The sequence below is a fragment of the Emys orbicularis genome, chromosome 10 (genome assembly GCF_028017835.1).
Source record: "Emys orbicularis isolate rEmyOrb1 chromosome 10, rEmyOrb1.hap1, whole genome shotgun sequence".
NCBI classification, from domain to species: Eukaryota; Metazoa; Chordata; order Testudines; family Emydidae; genus Emys; species Emys orbicularis.
This window is the reverse complement of record NC_088692.1, coordinates 86,447,838-86,472,136: the sequence shown is the minus strand read 5'-3', so window position 1 is coordinate 86,472,136 and position 24,299 is coordinate 86,447,838. Positions and strand designations below refer to the sequence as shown.

At 40.9% G+C, this 24,299-nt stretch overlaps 1 protein-coding gene across 1 annotated transcript in view; it reads right to left on the bottom strand.

The window, feature by feature from the left end:
- Positions 1–24,039, bottom strand: part of IQCH (IQ motif containing H) — a 112,351-nt gene extending 88,312 nt beyond the window's left edge. Inside the window, exons 1-5 of the mRNA XM_065412129.1 lie at positions 23,974–24,039; positions 21,349–21,471; positions 20,876–20,973; positions 20,229–20,343; positions 14,003–14,122 (exon numbers count right to left, since the gene is read on the bottom strand). Of these exons, the coding sequence (XP_065268201.1) occupies positions 14,003–14,122; positions 20,229–20,343; positions 20,876–20,973; positions 21,349–21,471; positions 23,974–24,024 (507 nt within the window). The 5' untranslated portion in view covers positions 24,025–24,039. The remainder of the gene's footprint in view (positions 1–14,002; positions 14,123–20,228; positions 20,344–20,875; positions 20,974–21,348; positions 21,472–23,973) is intronic.
- Positions 24,040–24,299: the final 260 nt, after the last annotated feature.

Genomic DNA, 24,299 nt, shown 5'->3' with positions numbered 1-24,299 from the left:
GTCCTGATATCTGATCACAGATCTGACAATTATTATTTTCAGGACTAAATTAGCACATCTTTGGTCACAAGTCAAGAAAAATGTCAGAGCAAATAGCTGCAATGATGAAAGAGGGAAGGAGAGAAAGAAAGTTCTTTCTAATCTGTTTTAATCTGACATTGCTTCATACCACTGTTCTAAAAATCTGCTGTAATATTCAATTTCTAATTATTGGTGAGTTCTATCAATATAAATATAGAAATATCTCCATATGAAAGGCTATGCTGAAAGGGTGATCTAGAGTGATTTTAAAAAACTCTTAAATACACTACATGTTCCGAGATGTTATTGCAGGGGGATTGGGAGGAATCTATCAAGGAGACAGAAAGATAGTATTGAACATAAAGCCTGAATGATAATGTATGCTGTAGAATCCACTACCTGAAACCCCATGGGTTGTGTTCCCTTCTATACATTACATATCTGAAAACTACGGTTTATGAGCTTCTTAGGGACAACGATTTAATTAAGTTTGTGAAAAACTTCCCCTTCTTTTCTGAACTCCAGTTTATCCAAATAAATTCCATGTTGCCTGTTCCATTTGGATAAATGGGGCTCTGCTTATAGAAACAAAGCTCCAGATCCTCACCTGGTTTAAATCATGATAGCTCAATTGACTTCAATGGGGCCATGACAATTTACACCAATTGGGGATCTGGCCAAATGATAGAAAAACCACATCAGCGGAAAATGGCATTGCCTGATTGATTCTAGGGCCAGTAAGGCATAGGTAAATCTAGGGAGTCAAGAAAGATCCAGTTTAAATAATATTCTCAACCATCTTGGAGAAGTAAAAGGCAGGCCTGACAGTTTTGAGGCATACAGCTCAGTTTATCCAGATTTCCAGAAAGCCTTTGATAAAGTACCCCTGCCAGGTTGCTTCTGAAATCAGAAGTATCTGGGATCCAAGTTAAAATGCAGCAATAGATAAAGCCAAGAAAAGTGAAAGCAGAGTTTTGTCAGCAATAACAGGCCGATCTTAGACTTTACCCATTTGTGACAAACAGCTTGGATGAAGGTTCCAGATATAAACTTGTTAAGTTTACCAATGACACAACATAGGAAGGAGAAGAAATCTATGACCAATGACACAACATAGGAAGGAGAAGCTAATCTGAGAGCTGCTCTGCTCCGCAGGCAAAGGACAAATGAAATGAGAATCTTGGTCAGTCCATTAGTCTAGTGGATGCATAATATGCTGCTACAAAAGACAAAAGTCTCCCTCCCTCCTTTTCCAGTAGGCCAAGGGCTCAGTGTCTACTAGAACTCCCTCTGGAGCTGATTTTAGAAGCAATAAGGATGGATTCATCCAACCTTCCTCATGTGTAGAGAGAAGGGTTGTAGGATATGGAGCTTTTGTGCAGGACAGAAGTAAAGGGGGACGAATCCAAAACAAGAACATTCAGGGACACATTTTCCACCCAGTGAATGTTCAACTAACCAAGCTACACATATAAATGGCTATTTGAAGGCAAACAACATTTGCTTCTCACCCAATTCATTTCACACATAAAATTGGAGGAGAGTGCTGAAAATCTGTTCTTCGGAGTCAATTATTCTACTGTTTGCAAGGTCATTATCCTGTCCTCCTTAAAACTAACTACTACCGTGAAGCCTCCGGTAAACTGCTCACTGATAATGGCTAGACAAGTGACCAGAAAAGATTTCCGATGTTTTACCATAGGCAGGGCAGATAGCCCACCTATTATTGAGGTTGCTCAACATTTCCTATTATATAACCTTTTTTTCCCAAGTATCAGAGGGGTAGCCGTGTTAGTCTGAATCTGTAAAAAGCAACAAGTCTTGCATCTGAAGAAGTGAGGTTCTTACCCATGAAAGCTTATGCTCCCAATACTTCTGTTAGTCTTAAAGGTGCCACAGGACCCTCTGTTGCTTTTTTTCCCAGTTACTTATAACTTTGCCAGACTTTAACCATTTAGGCTGAAATTTTCCATGCATAGTGCCGCTTCAGGTTGAACTTTTTTGGAAAATCTCAGCCAAAATGATTCAGCCATTTCTTAGGACAAGGCTATGGAAAAATACACTGTTTTGCCCATGCCCTTTTCTTTGAAAAGCTCTAGTGCTCCCATATTTCGGAGAAGGGACTTGAAATTTATCAGGGAGCAGATCTTTGTTTCAGTGGCCTTTTGCTATCCCAGTGAAAATCTACCAAAATGTGGCCAAGTTATAAGCCTTGAAAAATCACAGTTTACACCTGCTCAAAAGAGATTTTAGATTTCAGCAGCTACATTCTCCAAAGATTCCATCCACACTGGGCATGCTGCAGTCAGGGGCTAAGCAGGAATTCCCCTGGAACAGCAGCCTTGGGCTACTATGGGCGGTGCCAGATCTGGATGGAAGCAGGGAGCCTGTCTCTCCAGTGGCGCCAATGATTTTCCTGCTGGGCCCAGGCAGCATGGCGGAGGAAGCTATCCATTTTGAATGCAGAGGGGACAAGAGCCAGACTTGCAAAGGGAGGTAGGGGAGTAGAATGGGACAAGGAGCTGGGAGGGCGGGGGGGGGGGGGGTGAAGACAGGACTAAAGAGCGTCCAGCAGAGAGGGAAAGTGGGACTAGGAGTTCAAGTGCAGAGGCAGATCGATTGGCAGGGCAAGGAGACTGGGAATGGGAGCTGGGGGGAGACTGGGACATGCAGCCAGGGAGGTAAATGCATGGGTTGGAGCGATGTGGGGTGGAGGGAGACTGACATTGTTTGAGGAGATGGGGCTGAAGGAAGATTGGGGCTGGCTGAGAAGGAAACTGGGGACAAAGAGCTGGGAGACTAGAGAGGGACTGGGAATGGATGCACAAGGAGCCTGGAAGTGGGGGAGACTGGGTCAGGGATTCCAGAGGGGTGAGATTAGCATTTGCTGGACAAAGAGTTTGGGACTGAAATGAGAAGCCTGAGGAGTAGCGACTGGGACTGGCTAGGTGAGGAGAATGGAACTGGGACTAGGAGGCAGATGTGGGGAAGGGATAGGAGTGGGACAGGTTGGAGGGGAAGGGCAAGAAGGGGGTCAAGTTTGGAGGAAAACAGGCAGAAGAGTCTGTGCCCACTAGAGAACACTGCCCTCCAGAGCTGGAATGGAACCTCAGAGTCCTGAATCTCACCATTCCTCTGATGTCAGCAAAGCCTGTGAAATCCATTGGCTAAGTGTCCCAACACCCCGCCCCACCCCACCCCACCACGGTGCTGGTCCACCCAAAGTATGATAATGTACTACTGCCATCAAGACTCCATTACCTCAAGTGGCAGAGATCTGTGTGGTGGAATTAAAGGTTCCGAACCTACTCCTGAACCATGTGGGTGTCAATATGATGCCACATGATGGAGTTTCTGATTTTTCAGTTTGCTTTTTTAAAAGCTTAGGAAATTACACACACACACACACAAAATTGCATTCAAAGAACATTATTAAGATAGTACAGTCAAGCACTCAAAAGTTACGAAATGCCAGAATTAAGGTTGCCTGGACAACCTGTAAAGTGGGGATAATGATACTTATGTCCTTTGTAAAGCACTTTTGGCTCTACTGACGAATAGTGTTATAAGAGCTAAGCGTTAATAACTGTTATTATTATGTGTACAGCACTTAGAGCAATGAGGCCCTGGCCTTGATTTGGGCACTCTTGGAACACAAAATAACAACAAAATTAATCAACATTATAAAAAAGAATAGGCCATTTTTGAAGATCTGTTCAACTAGGAAATGGAGAGAGACTGAAATATGCAATTTATAATTTCGCCACCCTAATTCATACAATAGCATTGCCGATGGCAGACACCAAGAAGACTGAATAGTATGCATGCTTCATTACAGTAAAGATTTTTTAGGGCAATAACAAATGCACATTTTTGGTTGCGGCTATTATGAAACATTACACTCTAAGGGAACGAGAGGTATGAATCTTTACTTCATTATATTTCAAGAGTATAACAATGAGAAATGTGGCAAAGATTAACTTTACACCAGCCAGGATTATAAATGAGTTGATATTGAGCAAAGAAGGTCACAGCTACTCGTCCCCCCTCCCCACACTTAAATCTTGCCACCAGTGAGTTGTTTTGTTTCCCTGCATGTGGGGACACAATAAAGTATATACTAAAAGAATGGGATTTAATTAAATAGCAGCTCTCTTTTCAAACCATTGCCATTTTGTGCTGTATCTGTAAAGCAGCATTGATTTTACTGCTGGCCAGATTTACCCTCAGTTTAAATCCTAGCAGATTTTTCATGATAGGCAGTAGTGTGCACCGTGTGTGTGTCAGTAAATGTATGGAATAAGCTACAAAGGAAAGCAATTGAAGCAGAAAGTATGAGTTCAAGAGAAGCCTAGATTTGTTTCTGGAGGAGGAGGAAATTGAAGAGTAAGGCAAGGAAGCAGGTAGGTGGAATTAAATTTCTCTAAAGTAAAAGGCAGATGTCAACTAACAGGGCAGATGTAACTCTGCATTTTGAACAGTAGGGTGATTTATGCTCCCATTTACATTGTGCAACCCTACTACAATGAAGTTGTTATAGCTGGACAACCTGAGTTGAATTGACCCAAAATTCTTAATCAGGAAAATTCTATCCAGCCCAGCACACCTCCTCTTTTTTACTAACCCTCTTGCTTTTCCATCACAGCCTCTCTTCACCACAAAGACATTTCCGCTTATAGAACTGAGTTATGCTCTTTGCCCTCCCCTGTAGTTTATTCCATGTGACTTCAATGGGGCTGCCCAGAAGCAAGGGAAGGCAGAACGTGGCAAGTATGTTTTAAGGCATTAGTTATTTTCCTTTAACTGACTTTTGGCCTGTTTATTTTTTAAACATACAATTAATTAATAGAAAGATAACCCATACTGAAGAAAGTGTCCATGTGCAGTTCACTATTGCTATCATTCATTATTTGTATTATTATTCAGTGCTGTATGATTTCATGCTTCAAACAAGCTTTCAATGGAGTTTCTCCAGAGTTAAAAAGTGACTGTACTAATTCACTGTGTCATCTAGTTACCCACAATCAGTATGATTTATTATTTGTATGGCAGTAGCATCCAAAATGTGCTAGATGTGCACATAAAATGAAGCCCCCTAAGAGCTTTGTTTGTTTATTAAACTGGTCTTGGGAAGAGAGGCATTCTATAGAACAATTAGCCCCTCAACATACACAGGATTAATAGGATAAAGAAGGAACATGTACCGTGATGGTCAAAATTGTGCGTTTTAATTACATTTGGAGGTCTAAATAATGTCTCCCATGATGTAGGTGCACGAGAGGGAAAGAAGGCACAGAAACTTCCAGTACTGGGGAATGCAAATAGAAGAAGATGGCTGGCTGATGCTTCGAGAGAGGATATTCCTGGGCAAGGGCACCATGTGTCCTGCATACCTCACTGGTTGGATTGGGGGAAGGGAGGTCTGTAAAAGCATTGATTACACCTGTTCTACAGGCGACTAAGTGACACTCCTTCCCATGCTCCCCCAAGGCCCATGGAGTGCTTTCAATGGTATAATGTGCCTTCTTCTTCTTCACTACCTTGCACATTGTACAGTTGTAAATGACTACTCAAAGTGTAAAACTCTACCATTCTCATTTGTCCATGTTTTACACCCTGGTTGCACAGGTCTAAACGACCAGGCAGCAAAGAATCAGGCCTAATAATTTCTGGTAGTTCACCTCCTCTGTCCACAACACAACTCAGGCTTAGAAGAGCTATAATTGATCCCTAACAGGTTTAAGAGAGTTGATTAGAATTTAAGAGCTGTTCCTCCATGAGTAATATCTTCTAGTAAAGCAAGTTACAAACATTATGATTCAGCAAGTATCTTTTTATGAAGTCAGCAGACAGTGTGCTTGCTTGTGATGGGTGTTTTAACATACAGTTTTCAAAGGCGAGGAGCGAGCACTTCATTTGTAGTGCAGGCTAAGATTTGCTCTGTATAATGTGCCTGGAGTGTGTCGCAAAAGTATTTTTTTATCTCAGGCGCTTCTGAGTATAATTAACCTGAGACATGAGAAAAACAATTCTATCAGCCTTTTAAAAGTGTGTTTCTCTTGTAGATACAACTGTCCCACTCTATATGGTATTTTTTCTTTGCTTCATTTTAAATGGAGTACTTGTTTTAATGTAGCAAGGATTTTCCCATTAGTTCACTATTTCCTTTGTTAAAAAAAAAAAAAGCCGTATTTAGTGAGAATGACAACACACACACACACAAGGTCTCTGCAGTGACTTGATAGTGAAGGCTGCATTGAAATCTGCACCTGAAGCACACCTAAAATCTGTCTGTTTCACTGTATAATGATTAGGAGCCAAATTCTCTACTGGTATAAATCTACTGACTTTTACAGAGGAATTCAAGCAGAGAATTTGATTGTGAATTTTGTCTCCACACTTGACACAATGGGCCTGACTCTCCACTCTGTTGCACCAGATTTACACTAGTGGAGTGAAGAATCAGGTCCAGTCATTCTTCAAAGGACAACTTAATTTTCCATGTAATTAAAAAAAAAAAAGTTATTAACCCCACCCAATCCTGTAACTTCCTCATTACAAATTAACAGCAATCACTAACACCACAGATCACCCATTCACACACATTTCCCTGAACATTACAGAAAATGTATTTTGCAGCCACCATTTGCAATCTGACACCAGACCTCATATACATATGTACACCTATGCTAAGGCATGTACGATGTAATTTATGAAACCATAGAAATTCCATATTAATAATCAAAACACATGAATATACATGGTTGGTGATCAAAGGGACCTGCTGGCTGTTCAGGTGGAGGGTGGAGGATACGTGGGCTGTGAATGATGGAATGAAGTTAATTCAAGTTGTGAAAAACTGATGACAGGGTGCTGAGTGACTTAACTACCTATTTCCCCAGGTTTTTTTTTTATGGTTTGCACTGTTAGGATGTACAGTCTTAATAACTTAGCCTCTAAACGGACACAGTTTTTCTGTGTGGATATGTATGTGCTGAGCAGTGGAGATAGAGGGGTAGCATTGGAGAATAGAAAGTCCCAGCGAAGCTGCAGTACTCCATCAGCCTCCATGGTTGTTTAAAAAAAGGCCATTACGACAAACAAGCCAATTAATCTTAATATTTTTAAAAATTGTTTTCAAATGACCTCATTCTTCTCCTCTGTTCACCATGAGGTGGCATGGGGAATCCAAACTCGCATTGACTTCAGTAGAGCCATTGTAATGTGATAAGTGCCCAAAATTACAACAGTCTTTGTAAAAATGTCAGAAATGAACGATTTTTCAAGGGGTTTGTCTGCTGAAATTCTGAGATTTCAGGGTTTGAAAATTATCTCAAAAATTCAAGTTTGCCCTTCTTATTCCAATGTACACACTCTAGTATAGACTGTGGGTGACAATAAACAGGAGCTTTTATGTATACAGGGCGATATAAACCCTGTTTTAAGTGGACAGCCCAACACAACCTTAAATATGGAACTGCCAGGGCTTCTTCATAATAATATAGCAGATCTATTCTAAATTTCCTTTGGGTCCTCTAAAGAGATAGCACTAAACTCCCTTTACCTGAAAAATCAGCACTGTTCCTTTAAACTATTATCAAAGAAACGATAGCTGATGGCTTACTGCTAGCTTTCCCAGAATCTACCTCTGTCAAAATTCTGCCATAGCAGGTGTGAAAGAGAATAGATGCAGAACTTCAGTGAATACCACATCTGTTTTTTGAAAAAGAGAACAGAAGCAGCACAGAAGGAAGTAAGAGAGATAATTGCTGGCTTGAACTACAATACATTTTACTTGTGGGCAAAGGGCCAGCTTACACCAAGCAGAATATGCAGGCCCATCTTATTGGAATTCAGGGGTGGGCCTCCATTCTTGTCCGGAGACAGCTGTAAACCAGCAGCCCATAGCATCGCAATCAGGCACTGAGTTTTCTCAAGGAATGCTGATATGTACAGAAGCAGCTTTGGTGGCTCTGACTGCACCCTGCCTAGCAAAATGACAGTCAATCTCTGATTCCAGATGACAAGAACTGGATAAAAACTTAAAACAAATGGTGACCTTTCGAAAGATTAATTTGTTTACCAACAAAATGTTCTCTGTTTGTCATCTGAGATGGGGGTGACCTTCACATTCCCATTTCTAGGTTGAAAGGATGCTGACTGTAGTCATCTGTTAAGTTAACTCCATCTCACCAATTATTCCCTTTTTTATTTTTAGTGGCAACAATTCTTGTGCTTCTTAGTACAGTTTACAAATGCAACAAGCTCATTTGGAATGACTGTCGTGTAAAATCAATTTGTTTAAATCTAATTCTGCCACTGATGCCAAATTATGTTTTGACTGTAATTGTTGTCATATGCATGGGCTTAAAATACAAGTGGGTTTTGAGGTCTTTTGTTCCTTTCTTTCTTCTGCTCGTCCTTCTAATCATTTGAAATTAACAGAACTGCCACACTAAGCATTACTTTATAATTATGGAAATATATATGCTTTTAGTGAGAGAGTATAAGATTAGTATCAACATACACACGGGGAAAAGAGTGAATAATTAAATGGTGATGGATACCGCTGCAATTGAAGTAAGTTAGTGAAAAACAATGAATATGATGCGACTTATAAAAATGAGAAATCAGAGTATTAAATTATACCTCATGAATAAATTAAAAGGTACTAAGTTTACATTATGTTATATATTTATTTAGATGGAAACTGGGACCAAAGTGCCAGTATAATTCTATAGCAGCACAGCGATCCTAGGAAAACCGAAAGTACAGTTCTGAATCTCTTTTAGGTCACAGCAGTTAGTCAGAGTTATTTTTGCGGCAATTCAGATCAGCATTTTGTTTTGCTAGATGCTCCATGGGAAGTGTCTATTTTTAATGGGTATCGCCTCATCATTTGTTGCCCAGAATGTACTCGGCAAATAATGTGATGCCCAAAATACCTTTGTTGTTGAAAATGGGACTATATTCTTTACTTGGTTTTAGCTATGTATGGAATGTTACGATAGAGGAAGAGAGCTAATGCTGATCAGACAAATAGGAGTTGAGGCAACATAACGACAAAACTATGGTGTGGCGGTAGCTGCTCCACAGTTAAAGCCTGCACTTAGCTTTCATCGTAAAAATCCAATATCAGCTACTGACTTGGAAAGTTGCCACATTCACTCTTCTTTCAAAGAACAATGTTTCCACGGTTTGAAGAAAATCTGTCTAACTGTTTTTAAGTTACAGGTCACTACAAACAATTATATCCTGATTTGAAATTGATTTATCTAATATCTTTTGTCTCCTTTTACCTCAAAACCAGTTTGTTAATAGCCCTTCAAACCTTCCAAATGGTTAACTTTCCTTGCATACTCAGGTGCTGGCTATCTTTGAAGAATATAGGTTACAATTAAGCAAAATTACAATCATTTTTTGCTCTGGATACTTTTGGTCCAAATTCAGCTCCCATTTATTTTAATAGGAGTTATTTGGCCATCAGCTTCAGTGGGAGCAAGTTCAGGAACTATGAGTGTACTGGCATGTTGCCCTCTATTGACTGGTTACATCTTAGAGAGAATAAGGGTTTTTCTAAGCGAAGTCTTTCTGTAGCTAAAGTGGAAGTGAGACCTTTATTTTTAAAACTAGAGGATCATAGTTTCAGTCCCAGCTCCACAATTATGTATCTTAATTTAATTATGGAGCAGCAACAGTAACTTGTTTCGTTATAGTTGACACTTATGGATATCATTGCAACCACAATCCCACTAGGGGTATGGCTATACTGTGATAAGAAATCCATGGCACAGAATCTCAGAGCCTGGGTCAGCTGACTTGGGCTCGCGGGGCTTGAACCAGCCCGAGCCCAAACACCTACGCTGCAACATTATAGCCTTGCAAGCCCAAGTCAGCTGAACCCAGGCCAGCCACGGCCATGCCACAGGTCTTTTATCGCAGTGCAGACGATACTCTCTGAAAAAAATTTTGTATTTTGAAAAAAATCCAGGAAAATCCTCATGCTTTCAAATTGTTGGCATCAGGTTTCAATAGCAACTGAAACATCTTCTAAAAAAGGTATAAAACAAAGTACTTCCTGAGATTTAAAAAACAAACAACTTTTAAAAGGCTACTGGCTAAGTAGTGCTATTGAAGAATTATAGACATTGAAGATGGAAAATACCTGTTTGGTTATTCCACCTCCCTGCCATATTTTTTTTATATAAAACCATATGCTATATACAGTTTCTTAGCAACTGTTAGTATGTCTCAAATAGCTTCCCTAATTTAGACTAACATTTGTAATTTAAGTCAACATTAAAAGTTTTCGCTGATCAGTACATGTTTCAGTGAGAGTGGTAAAACACGACTCTCTGCAGCAAAATAATATTCCTCTGTTTTAGAGTGGTTTTAAAATGCCATTAGCCATGATGTTTTTTTCTAATTAACTCTATATCACAGGGTTAGACAAATCACCTCTTAGTCTGGGCAACGGCGTTCAAAAATCATTTTTTATAAGTGTCAGCTCACAACTGTGCCATTCACAGATGCTGTTTACGTTGTTTAAAACCAAACACCCTAGAATGCTGCGTATGGCACAGGGCTTGCTGCATAATGCTTCTATTACATAAATTAAATTGTAAAAGAGTGTTTTGGATTAGATCATTGGGCATGTGCTTCCCTGTGGTCCACACTGCTGAATCGAAATTATGAGAGTAATTGATCTTTGGAATAAGTCTGCACATATTAACTATAAAAGCAACATTGTGGAAAATACCATGTTAATGCTTATTCATATATTTTAAAAGGACAGCGGTGGAGGTGCAGAAATCTGAGAGTCAAACTTTAGTCTCACACAGTTGTGCCACTTCTTTTCAAAATGTCCATTTTCAGCCAATAAGAGGGTAGGTTTAAGTGTGGCAGATGCCTTAGATCAGTAGCGAGGTGCTTGCACCCAGCTGATCAAAGTGGTTTTACTTTATTTTTTTTTTTCTTCCTGTCTATAGAGATGGAGTAAACAGCTTTTGGGACTGACCCACAACTTCCACTGAAGAATCTTTCTAGTCTCCTCAACAGGAGCTGAATCAAGCCCACTGAAAATGAAACCTCAGCGCCTTTGCATCTCAGCATCCACAGAACTATCTTGGATAAACAGAACGCTTCAAAAACTGAAAGAATGATTTTGATAACTTGTGTTGCTCGAGTTACACAAATTAGATGGGAGGGATTAGTTACTTTGAAACCATGCTCTGAGAAAACAAAGGCCTAGATCAGGGGTCTCAAACACGCTCTTCCCTGCGGCCCGCCAAGCTCCCTGCGCCCCCCCCCCCCAGTTATTTTATATGGCAGCTAAGCTCCCTGCTCCCCAATGTTTGGGGCCGGCCCTGCCTGCCACCCCCACGCGTCTCCCCCGAGTGTCCCCCAGGCTCCCCTTCACTGCCCCGGAGCCTGCAGCTCATGCTGACTCCGCTCTGCTCTGCCGGCTTCCGGCATCACCTGCTGCTGCAGGGTCCTAGTGCCCCCCTCCACTATGGCCAGGGCAGGCTGCCCTTCCCCTTCCCTTCTGCCTTAGTTCTGAGCCTCTCCAATGCCCCAAACCCCTCATCCCCAGCCCCATAGCCCTCACCCCTGCACCCCCTCCTATCCCCAAACTCCATCCCAGAGCCTGCATCCCCACCCTCTCCCCCACCCAAACTCCCTCCCAGAGACTTAGGCAGGTGGGGGCGGAGTTTGGGGGGGGCAGGTTCTGGGCACCACCAAAATTTCTACAAACCTGCCACCCCTGGAAGAGGCAGAGCAGGGGTGGAGTGATGGTGCACCCAATGCAGTGGGGGGGCTTTAACAGAAGTAAATCTAACTAAGTGCATGTTTTGTCCTTTGAGTGAGGTGCATTACTCTAGGTGGCGCTTCGCACTTTCCAGGAGGGAGGAGGGAGGAGCAGGGAGCCGTGCGCTCAGGGGAGGAGGTGGAGAAGAGACGGGGCAGGGCCTCATGGAAGGGGTGGAGTGGGGGCGGGGCCAGGGGCAGCAAGGGAAGGGGGTTGTCAGTGATGCGGCCCTCGGGCCAATGCACTAGTCCTCATGTGGCCCTTGTGGTCATTTGAGTTTGAGACCCCTGGCCTAGATAGTCATCTTGAGCCCTACCCAAATTGTTTAACAGAGCTCAAAGTCTAATGTTGATTCTGTGTATAGTCAATACATCTGTTTTCACAAGCCTCTCCTCCTCAACAGAGGCAATGACATGGTAGCTGATGATACCTTTTCTCTCTCCCCCTCTTCCCCAATATATGTTTCCTCTGAAGAAAGAAAGCTTGTCAAATATAGCCTGACTGAGCAAGGAATAGAGAATGTTGTTCTACAAGGATGATATAAACCTAATTGTTTTGTATTTGGTGTCCAAACATAATGACACAGTATGTAGAGGAGCTGAAAGGTTATTTAGAATAGTGGCCATATTAGAAAAACTCAATCTCACATAAGGAGAGGTAGACAATATTGAAGAGAATTCTAGTCTTCCAAAATATTCCAAAGACTCTGTTTTAAATATTTCAAAAAGACACTACCATCATAGTATCCAGGTGCTGTCATTTATACAACTAAGTGTATCTGAGGTGGCATTTTGCACTCCACAGGTAATGTACTCTTGACAACAGAAGTCTCACGTATGAAGTGTGATCTTGCTATCTTTTTTCTTTCTTGGTAACAGCTCTGAATTATAACTACAGTAGAACCTCAAAGTTACGAACACCAGAGTTACGAACTGACCAGTCAACCACACACACCTCATTTGGAATTGGAAGTACACAATCAGGCAGCAGCAGGAACCAAAACAAACAAAAAAATTACTATCAAATCTTCCCCACCCCTTATGTGAAGAAAACTATAATATTACTCTAAAGCAGTGTTTCCCAAACTTGGGACGCCGCTTGTGTAGGGAAAGCCCCTGGCGGGCTGGGCCGGTTTGTTTACCTGCCGCATCCACAGGTCCGGCCAATCGCGGCTCCCACTGGCCGCGGTTCGCTGCTCCAGGCCAATGGGAGCTGCTGGAAGCGGTGCGGGCCGGAGGACGTACTGGCCACCGCTTCCAGCAGCTCCCATTGGCCTGGAGCGGCGAACCGCAGCCAGTGGGAGCCGCGATTGGCCGGACCTGCGGACGCGGCCAGTAAAAAAAATGGCCCGGCCCGCCAGGGGGCTTTCCCTACACAAGCGGCGTCCCTAGTTTGGGAAACACTGCTCTAAAGCATTTTTCTAAAACATATAAGTCTATATGATTAGTTCATTGTATTTCTGGGTTTCTCTCTTTATTGCAAACTTTAGACTTCATCAAGATACGGATGTTTAAAATTCTTTGATTCCCTAGTTTAAATAAGGGAGCCTCTCTTTGTTAGTTCACTGACACTTATCTCTGGAATTACAGTATTTTATTGTTAAGGTTACTTTTGAAAAAATGTCAATGAAGAATATAACAACAAAATGTCAAGGGCTGTATGTGTATTTTTCATAATTTTCAAACTCATTGTTTATATTATGCTCTCAGAAGCTTGAAAATAGAGTTTATTCCTTCACAGTTCCTTAACAACAAAGGAACTGATCCAAAGTCCATTAAAACCAGAGTCTTTCCATTTCCTTCAATGCAATTTGGAGCAGGCCCAAAATCCCATCAGCCCCAAACTTGCAAAGGATTGTGTGCATGTTTAACTGTACTCACAGACTTTAATTGGACTACTCACTGTGGGTAAAGATAAGCACATGCTTAAGTCTTCGCAGGATCGAGGCCCTGTTACTTTAAACACAGTGCCGCTGTACTACTGTATTTGACAGCATTGTTGCTCTGTTAAAATGATGTTAGTAATACTTATGAAATTAAAAAAAAAAAAAAAGAGAGCGAGAGAGAGAGGGAAAAGGGTAAGATATACTTATGTAAAATATTACAATATGAAAGCCTAAACTAAAAATAAGGTCAATATTGATAAAAAAGGGCACTGAAACAAATTACTTACAGGAGCTGATTTTCTCTTATTAATAAGTGGCAAACTGATTCCATAGTTCTGTTTTAAAAGAACTCTATTACTGGTGTCCCCTGGATCATACATGATTTTCACATTCATTGCAAGCTTGTGCTGAAACAAAGACATAAAAGAATACTATACATATTCTCAAAATATATTTACTACATAAACTAAAATGTTTAACAACAAAAGTGATTGCATAATGAAAAACATTGCTGATGAATTCATTCATCAATAAATGGGGAGAAGATTTCAAATAATTTGATTAATGTTATTCAACAATCCACTGAACTGAATAATGAAAAAATGTATTTGTGATTAGATTTGACAATTAATATCACAAATATCATTCCACCAAACTCTGTTGGATCTACTTATTTAACATGTCCTGAAAGTTCTAGAGCTACACATCATACATTAGTTAAATTTCAGGTGTGAAGGAAAATTATACATTAGGTTTGATCCATTTGAGTGATGTAGGTTGCATGTAGTTTCTATCATTGAATCTACAAATGGACATCTACTCTATTTCGCCAAAAGAAAACATTCCTAATTTAAAAAAATTAAAAATTCCAGTGAGGATGATGGGACTAAAAATTCAGCCTGGGATTTACTTGTCACCATCCAAGTGAAAGATTTAGCCAATGAACTCTGTATGTACTATGGCTAAACAGGCAAAGTATGCTCTTACTCTGTTAAATTGGACACTTTTCCCTCAGGGTTACCAAAGGTAAACTCCAAACTAGGTTTGCAAGCACCATAAGGGATTCTAGCTACATCTCTACACTATAAATCTATAGTCGGATTTAGTAAAAGGTATGCAAGAGACACAGCAAACATCTAATACTAAGATCAGTTACGGGCATAAGGAACACTTGAGATTCTGTAGCTGAACAGAAAATATATTGAAATAAATTACCATATAGAAAGCAAAGAGGCAAGGATTAAAATACAGCTTGAAACTCAAAATTGGTCCAATTCTCCCCACCCTCTCCTCCCTTGCCAGGAGTCTTCCTATTAATTTCGGTGGGGTGGAGGATCATTCCTGAATGAATATGTACTTGAGAGTAAGTAAATAAGTTCAGTTCAGGACAGAAAGTAAGCCAGGATTTTTGGCCACAAGGATCTATTTGCTCCTTGATGGGTGTGTTGTTCTCTCCTGAAGCGCTTTGCTGAATCAGACTCCTATTAACTGGATGTGGCAAATACGAGCTCTGATTATGGGAGGGGGTTAAATGTGCATTGTTGATATACTTTACAGTAATAGTTTCATCCATCATGGCCAAGCTTGCCAGAGATTTTTAAATTCAGGAATCATTGATCTTATGGACCAGAATAGCTTCCGTGGATCAGTTACGGCCTATTGGTTCAATGCAGGTAGAGCATTTGTTTAGTAAGTCAATGAGAAAATAATCGTTATAGTACCAAGCATTAAAATACAGGTTTTTTTTAATGTCCTGTTTCATTTGTGTGGAATGGATCCAGCTGTTTTGCTCATACAAATTAGTGTGGAAGACAATCCTAAAGGACAGAAAACATGTAAAGACAGTTTCTTAATCATTTCATTTTTAAATTAATCTAATGCATACAATTTTTGCAAAATAGAAGGAGCACTGCCCAAAATAAAATGATCACTGAAAACATTTGCATTTACCATAGTGCATATGTTTTAATTGCATTGAAAGTCAGAACAAAACATCTGGATCTGCATCAAGAGAAGTAATACCTCCCAGTAGTTCCACGGAAGTAACATTGCTCAACTGCCTGGCACAGATATGGGTTTATTCACCAACTGATGAATGGGAAACGTTCTCAGCTGGCCTAAACTGACATATCGCCAATGAAGTCAATAGAGCGACATCGATTTACACCAGCTCTCTGTGGTCATAACTCCCATTAGCTCCCTCTAGGAATGGAAAAGTACACCCTCAATAGATCTAGCTAAATATATAATGTAGTTATAGTCAAGAACTGATCACTGAGATTTCTATCCAATTTTTAAAAAGGGTTTTAAGGGGATGTCAAATTTTGAAAAACAAAATTAATTTGTATATGTTTTAAAATACCTTCAAAATGATCTCTTAAACTATTAATAGAAGATTGCAATTTGTTTTATTTATTGAAGAACTAAACATGTTTGAATTTATCTGACCTTTATATCCTCTTCTTTTGAAAGTAATCACAAGCAAACATATCAAATGTGATTGTTAAACTTTGGTTTACAAAAACAAAAGTTATTATCCACACCAATTGCTCTTTTACCTAGATGGCTGCACTGAGGCAGAAAGTTCATTTTTCACCTCAACAATTATTTTGTGGTACAGTATTTATTTTATTACCACACCACACTGCTATACAACAAGCAAACTGCTTGTGCTATTAAACAAGGGTTGGAAAGAAAGATGCAATGGTTCTTTCTGAAGACCTTCTCAATTAAAAACAAGAGACAACTCACAATGTAAACTCCCCAGTCACAGGCTGACAGTAAAATGACAAATCTCCCAGTGGCAAATTCCACTCAGGATAATGAGAAATGAAATGCTTAAGAAAGAAAGCTGACAAAAGCTACTTTCTAAATGTGAATGTACTGTTGGGAACAATCTTTGCAGGGAGATAGACTGGATGATCTAATAGGTCTATTTCTCTGTAACTTCTATCATCTATATCTCCAGCTTCTATTATCACAGTGCACAAGAAGGGGATGTGATGGACAGGGCAACTGGCATGTTACACACCTACAACAAGCAAATAATCTAGTGGTGATCCCTGCAAACGTACTGTACAGGACTTATTCCAGTTTTAGTAAGAAAAATCATGGGTGATGTGTGCCACAGTCACTTTTAAACTGGCCAGAAAAATGGAAGATGCTCAGAGTGCCTCTAGGGTAATTGGGACTCAACAGGAGCCAAGGGAAGGAGCCAATAGGGAAAAGACGGGGCATCCCACCTGGTGTCACTGGCTCTGGGTCAGGATAACTGGGAAGTACCATACAGGCCCCTCTACTAACAGATAAATGGAAAGGGACAACCCAGAGCAGTGTAGATGTGTCTACCACGTTATCAAGTGGTGGATCAGCTGCTAAAGGACTTCATATTTTTGGAGGTTCTGTGTATTTCTCCCTTCTACATACTGGTTCACTATCCACAGAACTGTATGTTACAATCAAGTCTCATTCTACTTCAGTACAAATGTCACTTCATACTGGGTGAAATTCAGCCCATATAGAGGGGCCAACAAATCCTGTCCACCACACAAGGCCTATTTTTGAGGACTTAAGTGGCGCATGGCCCACTGTCCAGAAGGGAACTCCACCTTGTAAACTGACTATATCATATTAGTCTTTGAAACAAAAAGTATATTCGTCTACTTTGAAGCAATTCTCATCCCTAACAATTGACAGCTTTCACCTAGTTGACAGTACTATAGAGTCTATTTTCTTCATTTACCTTTGTAACTCCCATCGATACTAATGAGAGAACAGGGAATCCACATTATGTCTTTAGGGCGCCATAAGTAAAACAGTTTTTGAAAAGAAAAACAAACGGATCAGTTCAGGTCTTTTGAACCCAGCAGATTCTCTAAATAAGTTTGAACTGAATTACCCAGCTATAGAGACACTAAGGTCTTCACTACCATTGCTGTGCGGGGGATTTAAGAGACATCCCCAATTAATCCTAGTGGGAGATGTGTGTGTAAATCTCTCAGGCTTCCCTGGAAGAACAAACCCAATTACAACAAGCAAGAATGACAATGCATCCTGATTTTCCATATATCTGGGCTAGCACAATCTCATCCTGCTGTTGCTATGATTCAGAAATACTGTACCTGCGTGTAAATAATAATTTCAAGAGTATACTAGCACATCTGTGGCCAGACTATTTGGCATATGGCAAGAATTCTAACAATCTGTATGTGAAAATATAGTCTGTGTTAATTTGATTGTAATCTTGTTTTCTGCTAACTACTGCAAGCACAATTTATGCTCCATATCTACCATCATGCAGCCTGCTACTAACCACAAACCACAGAGATAATGCTATATGAACTATTTTTTTCTTTCAGAATCTACAATATATGTTTGAAACTTGATTCCTCTAACCAACAGGTTAAATAAACTAAGCCTGTAGATGCTTAAGTACCCTTAACAACTGATAACTGTTCACCTTACATTGTTTTTAATGTGGAAAAACAGTTTATAGTTGCAACTGGGGATTACCTAGTTTAAAAGACAGAAAGTGGGGAATTCTAGGTGGTAATTTCCCAGCTGGATTTCACAACTATTTAATAATAAAAGCTTTTATGTTAGCATGCCATGCATGTAGAACAGCTGGCAAAACAGCACTGTTTGTCATTTACTTCATAATGGGAAATTAGGGCTATCTTGTGTGTCCGTGGATATGCATTTTTAAGCAGATGTCAGAGATATCAGAAATGAAAGGACAATGGGACTCCAAACCCCCACAAGGGAAAGTCAGGGTAGGACGTAGTGTGTGTCCTGCTCTAAATTAAGTTCACCCGTGCATGTAACTGTTGAAAGACCTTGGATTATACTCCGATTATAAACTAGTTGGCCTTTGCTAATTTTTCATGACACAAGTGTCTTTATACAGCAGAGTGCTGGAACATTTTCTAGGAAACTGTATTTTGTTTCCAAAAGATTCTAAAAATCATTTTCTGCATCAGCACTTTTTTTCCATTTCAAATTGCATGGTGCTGTGGGTGTTCTATTCAGCAGAACCCCAGAAGTGTGAAGTTTACATTCCTTTTCAAGTGTAAATGATGGGATTTTAGTGCACAGAGACATATTAAAGTAACGTTAAGGTTGCACTTCAAACCAGAAAGAAACCAGGAGAATTAAAGTGCAGTTGTAATCTGAACAATCCCTCTTCAAACAGGGGGTCATAGAGTTCCACATTCATTGTTTCTTTAAGATTTCTAGATCGAATTTCCTCAATTTACAGTGACTAGGGAAATGTTAGTCTTAATTTATAAACTGATTTTCTGCAGAGGGATCCAGCAGTATGAAATCTGGGCTGCCGATCATTGGTTCATTCCTGCAAGTAGCCTTGTTCCTTACCTTGTTGTTAGGGTTCTGGCATCCAACAGAGCTCCTCCTACCAACAGCGTGCTCTCAGCCCATTTGATGCCTCCCTAATTTAAAAAACTAATTCAAAATAGCCTGAGAACTGTGGATTATACCAGATAACTAGGGGTTAGCCCAAAGGATACTATTCAGCCAATGGCCCCAATGCTGACTAGAGCTTATCAAAAAAGGTTTTTTTAAATTTGTGAAAATTACAGAGATAACTTCATTCTGATAGAAATTTTATTTTTCAAATTTGTCACTGAATTTTTTTAATTTAATTTTTTTTCAAAATAATCTTTTAAAATTACCATGTGACTAAACTGACCAATCAAAATTGATAACACAGAATAAAACAAAAAATTTAATCAAAAATTTTCAAAAACCATAACTTTTGGGGGGGGCGGGAAATCAAAATTTCTGCTTGCAAAAAAAAAAAAAAAAAACCACCAGCCAAATGTCAGATTTCCAATGGGAGAGCTGACTTTTCTCCAGAGGTAATCACCTTGTATATGCATGGAAGAGTTCTGTTCCCCAGGGCTTGTGGCATCTCTTAAGTAAAAAGGGCACCATTTTAGGCCCCGACCCTCCAAACACTTAAGCATATGCTTAACATTAGTGCTACTGATTTCAAAGGGACTACTCTCACAGTAGTAAAGTTAAGCACATGCTTATAGGATTGAAGCCTTAAAGCAGAACAAGCAGCTAACTTGTTCCAGGATTCCCTCACAATCTCTTTGATGTCATCGTGAAAAGGAAAAAAGGCAGCAGGCTTTTTCTTGGCCTTGAACAGCCTCTTTTTAAAGGCTTCCCTGAGGGTTTTGAAGTCCTCTATCGCCAAGATCTTACCTTGCTCTGAAGACAGGAAAAGGGCCTCCCATCTCTGAGGAGTGCTCATTCTTCTGAGAAGTTTCTAAAACCCTGAGCTACCAAATGGCCATGCTGGCCTAAAGTGACTCTGTGTGGAGTTTGGAACAGGAGGGCTAAAAGAATGTAAATTACAGGAGTATTTGCTAAGCAATTTCATATATTTAACTGACTCAGACCCAAGGCATTCTTGGTAAGCTTTTTGACCTTAGACCCAAAGTAAATGTTGTAGACTATTTGTCAAAGTAGTAATAAGTTATTTCAGACCTGTGAACCTGGAGAAATACGTGGTGCTGATCTGACACACGGCTGGGTAGTCAGAGGTTTAACAGGCACCCGTGGAAAAATAAACTGCTTCTGAGCCGCACCAATAGGAAGCCTCCTAGTTTAGAAAGAAACAGAAATAATAAAAGTTACAAGACTTGCTTTTGTTTTACCTGTAAATCTTGTACTGCCTCCATCTGGTTGGCTACTGTAGTTTTACTAAAATTCATGTAAACAGAAAAAATAGTAGTTATACGAGTTAGCAGAAAAACTTGATATACCTATGTGGAACTGCATTTTGTTTTTATATTCTTTTTCAATATTTTATGTAATACAGAAGAGCAATCCATGAATCAATACAATTTTAACAATGTAAGATATTTCTCCAGACATGTGATTCTGGAATTAGAAGAGAGCACTTATCTATTAACCTCATCCAGGTTAAGTGTTTCAACTGATGGCTTAAATACTCAGCTGCTTCCATTCCCTTTAGAGGAGTCTGACATTATAAAGTTTTTTCCTGTCTCCCTCCATTGGTAGGAATATATAAATTCCACTCTTTGGGTGCCCCATTTGAATGCGAAAGTTAACTTTTTACAGTATTTACTTGCATTAGTTTCCACAACAAAACTATTTTAATTTTTACTTACCATTTGGGGGGCTGTTCTAAATACATTTCTTTTTCATCAGTATAGGGAATAGTCAACACACTTCTATTTATGGCATTTAAATAATTCTCAGCATGTTTCTGTTAGAGAAAAAAAAATCAAGTTTAGATTATTACAGGGGAGTTAGGGACACTCAGCATGTTCACTTGGATCATGTAACTTAACATTCTGGTTCTTGTAATTACTTGAAAAGGAATGACAGGTCGGACATTTATGAGTAATTATAGCACATCTTGGATAACTTCATAAGCCACAAGGCCTGTTGACTTTGACCATCCAAAAAGTGCAATCATGGTTTTGAAATATAACGCTTGGTGCATCTTGTTGCTTGCTATTCAGAAATAGAATACAGACAGAGGCAACTATTTAGACCCTTGTATTTACAATGAATTACTGACAAACACTTCACTACTGGCAAGTTCTTCCTGTTCTGTTTGAACTGTGGATCTACTTACTCTCAGCCCAATTTCAGTTCTTTCAATGGCTGTTTCAAGCACACGAACATCCACACCCTCTCCATTTTGTTCAAGGTTGATGCTTGTCAGTTTGTCCTTAAGCTGGTGAAGGTCTTCTTGAACCTACAAAATTATGTTGTTATATGAATAATGCGCACATACCACCAAAACATATGGTGTACTTCACATGGTTTCAATTCAAAGCAAAAACATTTCCTAAATAGAGGACGCAAATACCCTTGTAAGCCCCTACAGCCCTGCAATTTTACAGTAGACACAGAGAAATCTTGCCAAGGACTTCTGAAGCTGACAGCTAGTGCAAAAACCTGGACAACATCTTACAATGCCACCTGAGAGAGAGAGATTCAGAAGTGAGGACCTGCCACCAAGTGGGGCCCTGACCCCATTCCATTCAAGCATTACTCTTGGCACAGTTCTGGAGGCGTGCAGGTGCTGCAAAAGGTCTGAAAGGCAGAGGCAGTCATTGAAGTAGCTTACATCAAGAACACATAGGTCTTTGTCACTGATTATGATTATTTGTACTGTGGTAACACTAAAAGGCCCCATTATGCTAAGAACTTTCCTAACATTTAGGAAGAGACAGTCTTTGCCCGAACTTATAAATCTAAATAGACAAGACAGACAAACAATAATTACACAGATAACATAAAAGCAAAATGTCAATGATACATACATTTTTGTTATACATACACATATGATTTATATATATTCCTACACATTATAACACACATTTATATAACTAAAAGTTTCCCCAGACCATCCACCTTCCCTCCTGTGTGTGCAAGTACCCCAGCCAACTTGCTGTGACATTCATGACTCAAGGTGCATTCCTTTCACCCTGCCTACCTCACAGAAATAGAATCTTAATCTTGAAGGAGAAAAAGAAAAAATATCCCCTTATATTTTACGTGTCTGAAGGGCAACAATTTTCCTCACTGGGCCATAGACCCCCCATCATTCCATCCCACCCACATCCCCTCCTCTGAAACCTGGTTAACCATCCCCTTGAATTTCACCTAGCAGCTGAATGCTAGCTAGTGCAACCACCATGGATAAGTGCATTTTATTTTCTATCCTTATAATAATATACATTATTATAAGCACCACAAAGGGAAAAATAACTCTTGAGGAACTGTACTGGATCAAAGTACTCAGAAATGGAAAAGACCTATTAAATGAAATCATTCCCTCTACATGGGCAGGGTACCATCCCCCTACTGAGTTAGAACTTTGAGTTCTAAGTCAGTGCCAGATCAGATAATGTTCCTAAACCTGATGCTACAGGCAACCCCATCCCATCAGAGACCATTTGAAATTCTAGGTTACATTTTTTACTCATATTCCTGTGCAACAGAGTTTAGAGTACAAGTGGCTTTGTGAAGTAATTATAATTTGAATCCCCTGGGGTACCAGAATCCCCCTCTTGACTCCTTTGTCCAGATTGGTTTCATATCACAGGTCCTTACCTCCAGTTTACCAGCAAATCATCATCCACTGTGCCAGTATTTCTTTCCATAAACACATCATTTGTGAATACATTCCTTATTGTCTGCCCTTCCCATGCCCTACCATTACAGGAAATCAGCTTGGGGAAGATGACATGGATAAAATTGTAAACTACCTCTTGTACCTTTCAGTCCAGAGTCCAATCAAATAGTCTTGCAGTGGGGCCCAGGTTTGATTGAATATGCCTCACCAACAACATTCCCAATGCTACCATCAACTCAGTGGGTAGTTGGGGTGATCCCCTTAATCTCTTTGCACTTCCAACCCATCCGCATAGCCTACCTCCACTGCAGTCAGTGGAAGTTTTCAATTGACTTCAATTTGAGCAGATCACATCCTCAGTCTGTAAAGTCTTTGAGATCCGTGAAGGATATGCATTAAACTATATTACAACCTAAATTATAGAGCAACTGTTCCCACTTACAGCTTGTAGAAAGTTTTGTTTACTATGACTGATTTCTTTCCAATAGAAACATCAACTTGCTACTTTCTAATTTATGCTTAGTTTGAGGGCTTCAGCCCTGGGTGGCAGGGCTCAGGTTACAGGCCCCCCAATCCCCAGGACGGCAGGTCTTGGGCAGGCTCAGGCTTCAGTCCCCCCTCCTGGGGTTGTGTAGTAATTTTTGTTATCAGAAGGGGGTCACGATGCGGTGAAGTTTGAGAACCTCTGCCCTCACCTCACCATCCGCCTGCCATTCAGTGGTGCCACCCTCCCATCACCGGGGGCTCGGACTTCCTCATGCTGTGGTGCCCACCCACACAGCTACCGAGCTCAGGTTTGGCACCATCCCTAGCTCCGCACCCAGGGGTACTCACTGCCCAGCCGCCATGGGGGCCTGGCTGCCTGCCTGCCACAGTGTCAACCGCTCCCTCCTCCCCCCCAGCGCTGCGGCCCAACCACAGAGCCTGGGCTGCCCCCAGCCATGACCCATCTGGCCTCCCAGTCACCGGGGGGGAGGGGGGAGACTGGCTGGCCGCTCAGAGGCTCACGGGAGTTTGGCCAGGGGCAAAGGCACAAAGGCTCATGGGAAGGGGGGGCAGCTGAACCCCCCTGACACCTCTGTGAGGGGAGGGGGAAATCGGTCAGTTGTGACCTACCCGGACCAAAATGGCTCCTACTTCCTCTCCCGTCCCGACTACATCGGCCATGGCAGCTTCCGATTAATCGGCGCCCGGGGCTACGGCTCCCGCGTACCGCTCTGGGGGCATCAGGGTGCACGTGACCGTGCCCTAGCAACGGGACGCGCTGGCCGGACTGTACCACCCGCTGCCGGGGAAGGAACATTGCATGTGGCTGGCGCGGGCGGGAACTCTCTGCCTTCTGGGCACCCCCCCAGGAGGGCTGCCCCTCCCAGCGACACCCCGCCCCTCCGACCTGGACCACCCCCTGCACGGAGAAAATCATTCACTGCGCTAAGCTGCCG